A 14166-nucleotide genomic window follows, 5' to 3' on the forward strand; every position below is an offset into this window, starting at 1 on the left:
GAGATGTGGTCTGTGGCCCATATGAATGCATCTCTGGTACCCTAGGCCTCGGAGTGAACCCCTGTAGCCCTGGACCCTATTCCTATGGCAACAAGCAAGGCTCATCATCACTCTCAGTTCAATCTGGGCCTGACTCACTTAACAGACATATGTTGAGCACATTCTAAACGCTAGTCATTGAACAAGGCACCAAGGATTCACCAAAAAATATTCTCTCCATCTCCGGAGAAACTTGCATTTCACCTGAAAGGACTGTCATGTGACGTGACAGCGTCTGTGGCTGTGCGTGTTTCAGAGGCATCGATGGGTCGGTGTGGAGGGAAGATTTGCCCTTCTGGGCCTCGGGGAGCTTCATGGAGGTGGTAACCCTCAGCTGGGGCTGCAAAGATAAGTGGGATTAAAGGGTTAAAAACATGGAAAAAGGAATGAAGGGCAGAGGCATAAAAAATGATTGTAGATTCATCCAAAATACAGCTGTGAACTCAGCTCTCACCTCGAGTCCCAGGCACACACCTGCATGGACCCTCACCGTGGGAGGCGTGGGAAGAGATGCCACCTGCTACTCCCAGGGCGCTGGCCCTTCTGACTCTGGCTTTCAGAATCGGGCCCCTGGGCGCCCCAGCAGGGAGGAGGAGTCTGCAGGGTGACAGTGACACCGGATGCTGACGTTAGGCATGAGCCAGGGACCTCCCTGCACCACTCTCTGCTCACGGGTCTTACACGGAGAACCTAAGTTCTGAGGAAGGTCAGGGGCCCCTCGTTAGCCACAGGAAACAAGGACAGGCTGGCTCTGAAGACAGCAGACTTTTCTAGATTCGAAGTCTTTCGGTCTGAATTATACTTCTTTTAACTAAATGCCTGGAAATTCAGGATGAAATTTAACAGAAAACCCAAGTGGGGAGGAACAGGAAAACAGGGAGAAATATGGCACTGAATGATGGCAGAAAGTGTATTTGCAGATGTTCTTGGCAATCGAGGGCTTGGCACTCTGGTTTTCATTTCCTTCGACCAGACATTCCAAACCCCACCCCCCTCAGTCACATGGAGGCACAGCCCAGCCAGCAGGGTGCAGCGGGTGTGGCTGCGAGGGCTCCCTGGTGGGCGGCCGGCTGGAGGAGCCTGGGGCCACCTGTCTGGTCCGGAGCCTCTCGCCGTGGGCCTCTCGAAGCCAGGGCCGCCTCTGTGGTCTGACTAGAGTGACAGTGAAATTAATGGGATCCTGATGCTGTGACTGAGGCCATTTCCTTGTGTCTCCAACAGGGATGAGAGAGGAAATGTCATTAGGACGCCAGGAGGCCTTTGAAATCTTCAAGAGGGACCACGCTGACAGCGTGACCATTGAAGACAACAAACAGATTCTGAAGCAGAGGTAAGGCCGGCTCAGGAGCTGCTGGCCCTGCAAGGCTGAGCCGGGCAGCGAGAGGAAGCTCGCTCTGTCCTCCCTAAACTGCCCAACCCAACTCCTGAAAGGAAGGCACGGCATTCACAGTGAATCACGTCCACCTGGTACGATTCTCCAGGCGTGTAGGCCTCACCCTCCCAGGACAGCCGGTTACCTGCGTCAGGGACTGTTGCTGGCAGCACTAACTTCCTCTGCAAGTCTCACATTGCACATCCATTCTCATCAGCTTGTGACTCTATCAATATCTTCTTATTCCAAAGGCAGGGACGTATCTAAGGACTAAATTATAGGCTTAGAACTGCAGGCCCCGCTGTCCTGGAGGGTGGCCCTGCGCTCCTTAGTCAAAGAAAGTGAAACGGCCAGGCCCGGGGTGTGGTCTCCAGGCGGGAAGGTGAGCCGGCAGCGTTGTCTGCTGCTATGCGGTGGGGCAAGGCTGTGTGTGAGCCCTTTAGAATAAACTTATGCTTTGTTTCAGATAAGCCATGAATCAGATACATATCCTAAAGCCGTAGAAAACAGAGTGACTGCCAGATGTATGGGTCTAGAGCTCTAGACTAGGTATATGTCACACGTGATTGGGTCTTAGCACACAGCAACTTCTCAAAACTACTGTTGAATTACAGTGAGATCCAGGATTGAGAGGCATACGCATGAGCAGTGGATGCGCGCTCTCAGAAAAACACGTGGCAGTGGAAGGGCCTAGCAGTGGTTCTCAGCCTTCCTAATGCCGCGACCCTTTAATACCGTTCCTCATGTTGTGGTGACCCCCAACCATAAAATTATTTTCGTGGCTACTTCATAACTGTAATTTTGCTACTGTTATGAATCCTAATGTAAATATCTGATATGCAGGATGTATTTTCATTGTGACAAATTGAACATAATAAAAGCATAGTGATTCATCACAAAAACAATATGTAATTATATATGTGTTTTCCGATGGTCTGAGGCGACCCCAGTGAAAGGGTTGTTCGACCCCCAAAGGGGTCGCGACCCACAGGTTGAGAACCACTGGCCTAGAGGGTGGAACCAGGGGGCAGCTCAAAAGGACAGGGAGAGTGAACGAAGGCCACGGTGGGGCTGAGAAGAGGCAGAGAGAGGCGATGAGGGAGAACCAGGGAAAAATCCTGTCCTGAAAGCCCAGGGGAGACCGCCCCACGGAGCAGGAGCAGCACGGGGTCACTGTGGCGGTGCTACCAAGAACTCGGCAGGCGGAGCTGGGAAGCGCACAGAGTCGGCCCCTGGACGACCAGGGGTTGGAGTTTCAGAAGCGGCGAAGCAAGCAGAAAGAGAGCAGACAACGTGTGCAAAAAGTTTGTGATGGATGAAAAACATGTTTATAAAGAAAAAGGGGAGGCAGCCTAAGGAGAAGTCTGTTTGAGAATGGGAGAGAATCGGCCAAGGCTGTAGGCCACAGAGAGCAAACCAGTGACAAGCGCGAGAGAAGTGTGGGAAAGAGCCACAGCAAGGCTCTGGAGTGGGGAGTGGGGAGTGAGGTCCGGAGGGGGTTGAGGTTGGGGCAGCTGAGCCAGGAAGGAGCCCTGAACAGAACAACAAAGCAAGACGCGGCCGACATGGACACACTTAGAAGCGGAGGGAGCAAACTGAAAGCACCCGCTGCTTCCTCTGTGCAAGTCCACGTAGAATGAGAGACTGGGGGATGGTGATGAAGGTTTAGCACAGCTGCCATGGGAGGGGGAGGGAAGGCAGACTGGGAAGAGAGAAGGGAACAGCAATGGCCATGAGAGCCAGCTTCCACTATTAACCGACAGCTTCTCCACTTGGTGGGGGGTTTGGTGGGGATCTTAGATCACGGGGAACGCATGAAGGTCATCAGAGTGTAACCAGGAGCAACCGACTAGAGCACCCTGCAGCCCTCTTAGTCTAAAGAAGTCTGTGCACCCCCCGTGACCCAGCAATTCCACATATGGGTTTATCTCTCAAGGTTCAGAAGGAGACATATATGAGGATGCCCACAGCTGTTTGTGGCCAGAGAGAGTTGGAAGCCTTCTGGGCATCCATCCCGGGGAAGTAGAGAGGTGAAACGGGGGCGGGGGGGGGGGGGGGTTGCCATGGGGTCGATACAGCAAGTGGGAGCCATGGGTTTAATGTACACATGCTAACAAGGGGAGTCCTAAGAACCCACAATTTGTGTAAAATATAAATATATGCATGCAAAACAAGCAAAAATAGTCAAACGCAAAGATACCTTTTAGTGTACTTTAGCCATAAGAACAGTTACCCTTTGGGGGAGCAGAATAGGACCCAGACTCGAGGACATGAATGAATAAATAAATGAATGAATAAAATAATGAGTGTTGGGGGAAGCAAGTGAAGCTAGTGAAGTCTGACAGCCGTCTCCCTCCAAAAAAGGACATATGCCCGGCCGCACGAATTTTGGCACCTGCATTCAGGGGTCCCCATCCTCCTCCATGCCGTGGGCCGTGGATTTTTAGCAGAGTCAGTGGCCGTGTTGAAGCAGGATACCTTGTTTGTCTGAAGATAAGCATGTCAAGCTAGACGACAGCTGCTTTATCCAATAACAACTTCCAAAGAGCCCTTCGCTGTGTCCCTGCCTAGGACGTCATAGCTCCCACCAGGTCCTCATTCCCCTGGCTCCATAACCAAGGGACCATGGGGCTTGTAAAAGCGACCAAGGCCTTGGCCTGCCTCCCCTCCTATTCTCACTCAGATAGAGCCCCGACATCCATTTCCTTAAAGGCTCTAGCAGGCCACCAGGCTTGAAAGCCACTGCCTAGACAGTGTCCAGAGACCCTGAGAGCCGGAGCATCTGAGGTGGACCCCAGCACCTCCACAGGCTACACCAGCTCCAAGTGCTTCTCCCGCACACTCAAGCTTCAGAACCACTGACTGGGGAAGAACATGCTACTTCATCCTTCTGATTCTAGAATTGGCATGTTTCCTGGTCCTGGTTTGTACCCTTGAGTGGAGGTCTGTGTCCAGCGGGAGGTGGGTTGGGTTGGGGGCAGCAGAGATAAGGATGTGGTGGTCTTTGGGAGCCTAATTCAGGGCTCACTAACCTCCGGCACAGTAGAGTTCTGACAACCCGGTGACAAATGTGCTTTGGATTGAAACACATCTAAGTCACGCAGGATGGGCTGGTAATGCTGGTGGTCCCATCTTCCCCGAGGCCATCGGGCAAGGGAACCAGTGAAACTCACAAAGCTTCCCTCTGAAAAGAGGTTTTCCCAGCAGTAAATCAGTCTTTTCAAGTCAAATGAAACGTTGGGAGACCTGCCCACATTTTTTTAATGTCACATCTGCTTAATGTTACTGTAATAACAATCATTAAAGGAGTATTTGGCACTGGGGAGTTTAACCTCGGACCTACCCCTTTCTCAGGATGGGAGCTTTTGTTTGCGTTATGGAGCCTATTCAATTGTTAGATAGGACGTGCTCAGAACTCCCTAAGGCAGGGGACTAAGAGAAAATGTTTGTGCATGAAAACACAGAGCTTGAACCAGTGTTCCCACAGCAGACATCAAAATAAGGCCCACAGGTGCCAATAAAGGTGACCTCCATGCCACCCTCACTTTAGGAACTGGTTCACGGGACCCTGGTCCCCTCCATTCCACACGATGCTCCCATTCCCTCTAGTGGCAGGAGCATCGCGTAGAACGTTTCTGGGAGGACGGGCCAGTCCTCGCAACACAGACGTGCACCAGCTTGCTCAGGATGCTATTAAATCAGTTTCCTGACTCGACCCACTGCCTAGTCCAGCCGTGGGCAAACTATAGCCCGCGGGCCGGATCCGGCCCTTTTGAAATGAATAAAACTAAAAAAAAAAAAAAAAAAAAAACCGACTCCCTTTTATGTAATGATGTTTACTTTGAATTTATATTAGTTCATACAAACACTCCATCCATGCTTTTGTTCCGGCCCTCGGTCCAGTTTAAGAACCCATTGTGGCCCTCGAGTCAAAAAGTTTGCCCACCCCTGGCCTAGTCTCTCCTTTCTAATAGTCCTCAGCAGCCTGGGCCTAGTGGCCCGGCTTGCCTGTTTCCGTCTCATATCGAGTAACTGTCCCTCAAAGGTTCTGGCGTTGTGACACCATGTGGGCCAAGTGCACCAAAGAGGGACTCGGGACTAATAGCCCCCACACCGTGCCTTGGGCCAGCTCGGCCTCTCTAGCCCATGGGAATTCATTCTAAGGCCAAATATAGGGACCCCTTGTGGTTCCCTCAGTTCCCAAGAGCGTACGAGTTGCTCTAGAGTTGCAGGAGGGGACGATCGATGGCACGCACATCTGTGTTACTTGGTAGAAGGGTTCTCTTCCCCTTCTTACCTGCGCCCTTTGCTGCCTTCACAGGGGGTTTCTAGCCTCTCCCAGCTCTGGCCTCCCATCTGGGGAAAGCCTCCTGGGACAAGAGAAACAAGACGTTGCCACGTTAGTAGGAGGTTTGCCCTCGCTGAATCAGAGGATGTGAGCCCGCTCTTAGGCCGATTTTTAAAGACAATTGCAATTGAAAAGCACTGCATTTCAAGCGTGACTCATTCATCCTCACAGTGTGGGATGTGAGGAGAGGCTGGAACCCATGGCGACACGCACCGGTGCCCAGGCACCACACAGCCAACTCTTCCATGGCAGATCTTTCATACACACGGAATCCCTCACTCACAGAGCACCAGCGAGCAGCAAAAGAAGAAATAAACGAGGAGATTAACTGCAGCAGGAAAGAAGTCCTTGCTACTGTGAACTAATCCAAGAAAAGTGCCCCTTTACTCAGCTGCATCCTCCAGACACAGGACCTAAACACAACAAATCTCACGGCATCATCTGGAAATAACGTCCATGACACACAGGAGTTCCCTGGTTCCCATTAGACTTCATGTTTAACTTTATTATTTTTCCACTTGCTTTTTATATTTACACCTGTCTCCTGAACTAGAATTATAAACTCTGAGAGCAGAGAGCAGATTAGACTCTTCTCGGCCTCCCTGCAGTTTTTAAAACAGTCCTGGCCTCAAAAATGATACTCAAAAGCACTCTTTTGCCCGGGAATGACAATTTGAAATTGACTCTGGGAGACCTTGGCAGTCCAGAAAACTGCTGGGCCATGCTGTGTCTCTCTAGAAGTAGGAGAATCAGCAACAGGCTTCTGAGAGCCAGGGTCGGGACTTCTTAACAGTAGACAAGAGAAGGCAGCCACCCTGAGGCAGAAATGACATGAAAGAGGAAAATAATATTGGTATTTAAAAAAGTGTGAGGGAAATGAAAGGTGCATCTTCATTTCCATATAGCAGAGGCAGCTGAGGTACTGTGTCAGAGACAAGTCTATAGAGAAGGCAGTGGCATAGATACCAGCCCAGTCTTCTCTCTTCCTCTCTGATGGGGAAGAAATTAAATATTCACTCTACAAATAATCAATCTATTAAGTTCATCACTCTAGACAAAAAGACCGGGGAAAATGTCCTAGGAGCCCCTTGCCTTCCAATGACATATTTGCCCCACTGACCTAAAGAAACTGCCCCGGCTGACATGACAGGAAACATGACCACAGAGGTGTGTAGAGGCTGAGTGGCCTTGAACACTGGCTCCTCTGTGGTGACAGCCACCGAGTGAGTGAGTCAGCCTGACCCAGAGGCCGGGACTGCCCGCTCTCCGTGAGTGTTCTCATCTCCGTGAGATGTGAACACTGACCAAAGTCCACCCACATCTCGCGAGAGTCACCGTGAGAACGAGAATATGACGTCAATATGCAAGTATATAAACACCACATCCTCATGGACACTTGAGCCTTGGCCTCACTTTATGAGGTTATTGCCCACATTCCAAGTGATTTGGACTCTCACCTTCCCGGAATACATGACAAATTTGTGGATTGGATTATGAACCAAGAATGGAAATTGCTGTCAGATTCTGATATGGACTGGGATCAAATTGAGCAACCACAGCTAATGATTGCAGGTAAAATTCAGCAGGAATTTGTTAATGAATGGAAGAAGACTGTCACATCTGAACCGCTCTATTTGGTACAATTTGAAAAAGGAACTAAATTTTTTCATCTACATACGCTAATTGAAATGAATGGCATGAAGAATATTGTTGTTGGGTGCTACCTGAGTCAAATTCACCGTAAGTTGATAAAACAGATTTATCAGACAATTGAGCCTCAAATTCCAGACTGGATGTCAATTACTAAGAACAAATTTAACGAAGCTAATTGGATTTGAAACAATAATACATCCCACGTAACTTCTTCCAAAGACCCAGTCAGAGCTTCAAGTGGGCATGGACTACTGTGGAAGAGCATAAAGGTGCTGTTCTTAATTTGCAGGAATACAAACGACTAACTGTCCTCCCAATCATCAGCAATCAAGTCAAGTCTTCAGATTCTCAACAAACCGACCCAGACAAAGCTGAATCTGATCCCTTCTACAGGAGCAAAGCAACGTCAAAATATATGGGATTTGTTCAGTGGCTGGTTTAGTATCACCTCAGAAAAACAATGGATACAAGAGAGCCAGGAATCTTGTCTGAGCTACAATGCAACTGGAATATCCAGGCGCCAGATTAAATCTGCTTTGGAGAATGCATGTAAGATCATGAATCTGACAAACAACCAGTGATTATTTGGCCGGTAATGAACTGCCAAATGACATTAAGACCAATCGGATATACAAAATGTTTGAACTAAATGGATGTGATCCTGCATATGCTGGAAGGGTGCTGTATGGCTGGTGTCAAAAAAAGTTTGGAAAAAGAAACACTATCTGGGTGTTTGGTCCTAATGCAACTGCCGGAAAGACAAACATTGCAGAAGCCATCTCATATGTTGTTCTGTTTTATGGATGTGTTAATTGGACCAATGAAAACTTTCCATTCAATGATTGCATCAACAAGATAATCATCTGGTGGGAAGAAGGAAAAATGACTGCCAAGGTTGTCAGTCTGCAAAGGCCATTCTCGATGGAAGTCCTGTTTGTATTGACCAAAAGTGCAAGTCCTCTCAACAGACTGATCTGACACCAGTGACTGTGACTTCAAATACTGACATGGGTGTTGTCATGGATGGAAATTCAATAACATTCAAACATCAACAGCCATTGGAAGATCAAATATTCAAATTTGAACTTGTCTGCCAACGCTATCATGATTTTAGGAAGATCACAAAAACAGAGATCAAAGAGTTCTTTGCCTGGGCAAAGGCCAGTGAGTGTGATGTCACGTGGGAGTTTAATGTTAAAAGGGTTGAGGCTAAGAAAAGATCCGCCCCTTCTGCGGAGAATATAAGCCTGTCAAAACGCGTTCAAACTTCATTTGAGATTCAGACGTCGAGGGAGCCAGAAGTGTTGGATTTCTCCTCTCGGTATGTTTCTAAATGTTCTCAACATTTGAATTTGACACAAATGATGTTTCCATGTAAAAATTGGGAAAGGATGAATCAAAAATCGGATATTTGTTTCACTCATGGTGTATCAGATTGTGAACAGTGTTTTCCAAAAGTTATATCAGATTCTGGATTGATTCAAAAACTACATATAAAACGTAGCCAGATTCATAAATTGCAGTGGGATACTCCATTTGCTAGCACTGCATGTGATGAGTTTAATGTTGACTTTGATGATTGCAATGAAATGAGTCAAGTAGTCATGTCTCTTGTTTCTCATCCTCCAGCTTGGTTGGAAAAGGCTGGCTGTGCACTTGCTGAGTTTTTTCATCTTGAGGCAAGACCTCCAAAGCCAAAAGCTAATCAACAAATCAAGACAACACCAGAGGGCCTGTTGTTCCTGGATACAAATATTTTGGATCACTTAATGGTCTAGGTAAAGGAAAGCTAGTTAACAGAGCAGACACGGTTGCCAAAGACCATGACAAGGCATATAATCAACTCCTTAACAGTGGTGATTATCCACATCTAACATACAACCACGCAGATGCTGAGTTTCAGAAGAAGCTTGCAGACGACAACATCGCTAGGTGGAAACCTTGGAAAAAGTTGTTTTCCAGGCCAAAAAACGGGTTCCCGAACCCTGTGCTCTGGTAGAAAAGCCAGTCAGGATGGCACCAGTGAAAACACTGACTAAAGGATGCAAAAGACCAAGACTTTAGATCCTGTCTCTGCTACTGTTAGACGAAGACTTTTATCAATGGAGCAGACAGCTAAAACTCCAGGATCAGAACTTAATCCCAGCAAACAAGTACTAGTGGAGGATCAGTAGTGTCCTCAAATTTGGGATCTAGTACAATGGCTGCAGGTGGTGGCAGCCCAATGGGCCACAGTATGCAGGGTTCCGATGGAGTGGGCACTTCCTCGGGAAATTGGCATTGCGATTCCACATGGGTGGGTGACAGAGTCATCACAAAACCTACCGGTACCTGGGCCCTGCCAACCTACAACAACCACCTGTACAAGAAAATCAACAACTCTGGAGCGACTGGAAACAACGACAACCAGTACTACGGCTTCAGCATCCTGTGGGGATACTTGGACTTCAGTCGGTTCCATGGCCACTTTTCCCTTCAAGACTGGCAACATCTCATCAATAGCAACTGGGGACCAAAAAGGCTTGACTTGAAGCTTTTCAACATTCAAGTCAAAGAAGTCATAACACATGACAACACATCACTAATAATCTCACAAGCACAATCCAGGTGTTGGCGGACTCAGACTATCCGCTACGGTGTGCAGTGGGGAATGCACACGAAGGAACGCTGCCTCCGTTTCCAGCAGGTGTAGTCATGGCTCCACACCATGGATATGTAACTCTCAACAACAGAGACAGTGCAGCCGGCAGGTCTGCATGTTGTCTGAACTTGCACCAGTAGCAGGTGCTCCGTTTTGTCCAAAAATCCTAACTCCAGTTTGAGGACATGTTGCTTCGTCTCCAATACGAGAAGCCATTGCAATGCCTGGGTGCATTCTGTGTGCTCTTAAGTTGACAAGTACTTTGTTTGCAGATGTCCATCCAACTGACGCGCTGTTGTTGGCAGCTGTTTCGTGCACAACCTTCTGTCGCATGCAAGGACCAGGCGGCCAAGTGCGATATTGTGATGTTAGGTCGCCTTTGTTGCATTTTTAAAAACCAACTTGCTTATGCTGTTTTGAGCACTTGCAGCAAGTGCCCATGGATATTGATCTATTAGAGGATTCATCAATCTGTCAATGCTCTGGTTGTGCGCATATGAGCAGTAGAATGGCACGTTTCCGAGTGAATAGCTGACATCACATTCAGCTATTCATTCGGAAACGTAAGCAAGTTGGTTTTTAAAAATGCAACAAAGGCGACCTAACATCACAATATCGCACTTGGCCGCCTGGTCCTTGCATGCGACAGAAGGTCGTGCACGAAACAGCTGCCAACAACAGCGCGTCAGTTGGATGGACATCTGCAAACAAAGTACTTGTCAACTTAAGAGCACACAGAATGCACCCAGGCATTGCAATGGCTTCTCGTATTGGAGACGAAGCAACATGTCCTCAAACTGGAGTTAGGATTTTTGGACAAAACGGAGCACCTGCTACTGCTGTGAGTTCAGACAACATAAAGATGACAGTCAAGAGCGAAATACAAACAATTAATCCAGTTGCCTACAACGAAGGATACAGAATAGCAAACAATGTGCAGCAGACAAGCACAGGACCAACACTGGAAAACATCAACCACCAGAGAGTCATTCCGGGAATGGTGTGGCGAGATCATGAAGTACACTTCCTTCCAGGGACCGATTTGGTCTAAAAGTCCTCACACGGGTGGACATTTTCATCCCTCGCCGCTGACGGGTGGATTTGGACTGAAACATCCCCGCCTCAAATTCTAATGAAAAATACTCTGGTTCCTGCAAATCCTCCAACAACGTTCACCACCAGCAAGACCAACCCGTGCATCTCTCAGTATTCCACAGGACAAGTGACGGTTGAAATTGAATGGGAGCTTCAAAAAGAGTCGTCCACGAGATGGGAGTCCAGAAGTGCAGTCCGCAGCGAACTTCGGCACCGAGGCTACACTTTCATTTGGCCCAGACAGCAACGGAGTGTGTCCAGAATCCAGGGCGATTGGCACTCATTACCTCACCTGCCCGCTCTAACCCAACAATGTTGCATATCATCAATAAACTGTGTACTTGTAATTAGACTTTGGTGCATGAGTGCTTCTTATCAATAAATAGCATGTTGATCATAAACCAATAGACATCATATACACACAGAGACCTGTCAGTGTTCACCTCTCACAGAAAGAGTGGGCAGTCCCGGCCTCTCCAGGAAACCGTCTGTGGTTCTCATTGCCTGGAGCAGAGCTAGGTGTGGCCTCCTCAGCTGCTATCACCCTGGGGCCACGCCTACCCGATGGGCCTCGCCTTCTCAGCTGTGAACAGCAGCTGGGGATATCTATTGTCTGGGTGCACGTGCCCTGGGGAAAGTCAGCATACACCTTGGTCACAGGTTGGCTCCCTGAGCACGTCACTAATGGGAACGTGTGTCTGTTAGAAGGTCAGCAGTGGAAGCCTCCTCCTAGCACAGTCTGGATGAGCAGAATTTAGCTCCGGGCAGGAGGAAGGGGATGAGCTGGGGGCGTGAAGGGGCAGGGCGGGCCAGGAAGAACAAGGATGTGGCAGACTGGGGTCACCCTCTTCTCAGCTCTTCAGTTTGCCTCCTTTCCCTTCTCATCTCCCCGTCTCCCTCACACTCTCCCTCTTCTCCCCCAGGGCTGGGCTTCCTTAGGAAAGAGTTTGTCTTGACAACCAGGGATCAGGAACACACGTGGGCGGGGTGGCCTGGAGCAGTGACAGCTGCGGAGTAAAGAGAAACGGTCTCATGAGGACAGACAGCCCTCAGCCCACACCTCTGCAGTGGGCAAACCCTTCTGAGCCTGGCGCTGGGCTGCAGAGAGGAAGCTGAGACTGCCCAAGGCGCCCCCACCCGACACCGTGCCTGCCAGTCCTGGGCGGCTCTTTGGAGAGCGTGGACCACTGCACAAAATGCCCCCCTTCGCTGTGCTCCCTGGACAGTCTGGACACTGCCAAGGTGGTGATGGGGTGTGTGGGGTGTCGGGGGGGGCTCACCCAGGCCTGTCAGGCTTCTGTGAACAGTGCCATGGTGGTGGCCTGTTCTCCCTGCAGTCTCCTCCTTTTGAATCTCCACCTGCTGTCCTCCAGCGCTGACATGAATTCCAGCAGCTCCTCAGCCTTCTCTTGCATTTTCATTGTTCTAACGCTTCCAGCCTCCACAGAACTGGCAGGAAGAGGAATCTTCCATTGAGCAACAAAGGACTGTCAAATCCGATGAAAGCCTAGGTACTGGACATGGACAGGGTGGCCATGGAACAGTCCTACTCTCCCCACATGGCAGAAACTAAAGCATGAAGACAGTCCTCACCTCTGACTGGCCTGGACCAAACCCGGGACAATGCCGCCCAGCAGACACAGCCAGTGCGAGCCCGCGGAGCCCAGCACAGTGACCTACATGCCACATGAATGTTTGCTGAACCAAATCCAATCTGAATGGTATCGGAAGGAACTGCACTCCTCTCCGGGAGGCAACAGGCCCTCGCTCAAGAGAGGACGTGCATAGTCTATGATGAGCCTGAGTACCCTCAGTGAGGGAGCCCGGGTGGAGTCCCAGAAGGGGAAAATATTTGTCCCCTTCCCTGGAAATTCCCCTGTCTGCAGTCGCAGGCCAAGGAGACAGATTCGGAAAATAGCAGTGTCATAATTCACACTTCTTTTCCTCAAGCACAGAGCACTCTGGCCTTTGCTTGCATTGTTCCCCTGCCTGAAGTGCTCTCCTCACCCCACTTCCTCTAACAAAAAAACCTTGCAACTAAGCAGCTATGTGTGAAATAATGTGGGTCTTACTGGGACCCAGAAAGATTTGAGAGGTGGGGAGAAAGGAGATGATTAAAATCAAACTGGCCAAATGTTGACAATTAATGTCATGTGTTGGTGGGTATGTGAGGGTTCATTCTGTGATTCTATTTTCTGCATATTTGTAAATTTCCATAATAAAAAGTTCCTTAAAGCTCCTATGCCCCCATTAAACCCAGGTCAGTCCTGCCTTGTACCTGAGCTTTCCTGATGGACAGGCTCCTCCCGAGTCCTCTAAGGGCAGGGCCAGTGTTGCCCACAGGAGCACAAGGCTTTCCTGTAGCCATATATTAGGTATTTGTTTCATAGACTTTCAGTTGCCTCTTAAATTTCATGGCAGAAAGGAGAAGATGGGAAAGCAACTAACATGTCGTAAGGTCCTGGGCTGCAAGTTTCTCACCTAGGCCTTATCCTTCCTCCTCCACCTCTCCAACTCTCCCTGGGGGTCTCATAAGTACTTGCTGGACGACAAAGGAATCATTAAGCAAACATCAGCACAATCATCTGGTGGACTGGTAGACAGCCATCAAAGACAACAGAGAAGTTTCTAAAGACATGGGGAAAGGCATGCTATAGTGCTAAGTGAAAAAAAATCAAAGCACAGAACCATGTATACAACATGGTCTTCACTGTTTAAAAAACTGGCTAGAAAAAAGACTGGAAAGATCTCAAAATGTGCTTATTTTTAGGTGGCAGATTATTGGAGATTTTTTTCTTGTTTTTAAGTTTTCAAGATGTGGTTTAGCATCATATATAACAGGAGTCAGCAAACTTTTTCTGTAAAGGGTCAGATAATAAATATTTTCAGCTCTTCAGGCCATATGGCCTCTGTTCAATCCACTCAATTTGTTATTTTAGCAGGAAAGCAGCCACAGACACTATGTAAATGTGGGTGTGGCCGTGTTCCAATACAGCTTCTTTTACAGAAACAGGTGTG

General features: G+C 48.7%; 1 protein-coding gene across 1 annotated transcript in view; it reads left to right on the forward strand.

The window, feature by feature from the left end:
• Positions 1–1262: 1262 nt before the first annotated feature.
• LOC132237632 (kinesin-like protein KIF6) overlaps positions 1263–14166 on the forward strand; it is an 85327-nt gene continuing 72423 nt past the window's right edge. Inside the window, exon 1 of the mRNA XM_059702259.1 lies at positions 1263–1369. Coding sequence (XP_059558242.1) covers positions 1263–1369 — 107 coding nt within the window. The remainder of the gene's footprint in view (positions 1370–14166) is intronic.

This window comes from Myotis daubentonii, chromosome 6 (genome assembly GCF_963259705.1).
Source record: "Myotis daubentonii chromosome 6, mMyoDau2.1, whole genome shotgun sequence".
Classification (NCBI taxonomy): domain Eukaryota; kingdom Metazoa; phylum Chordata; class Mammalia; order Chiroptera; family Vespertilionidae; genus Myotis; species Myotis daubentonii.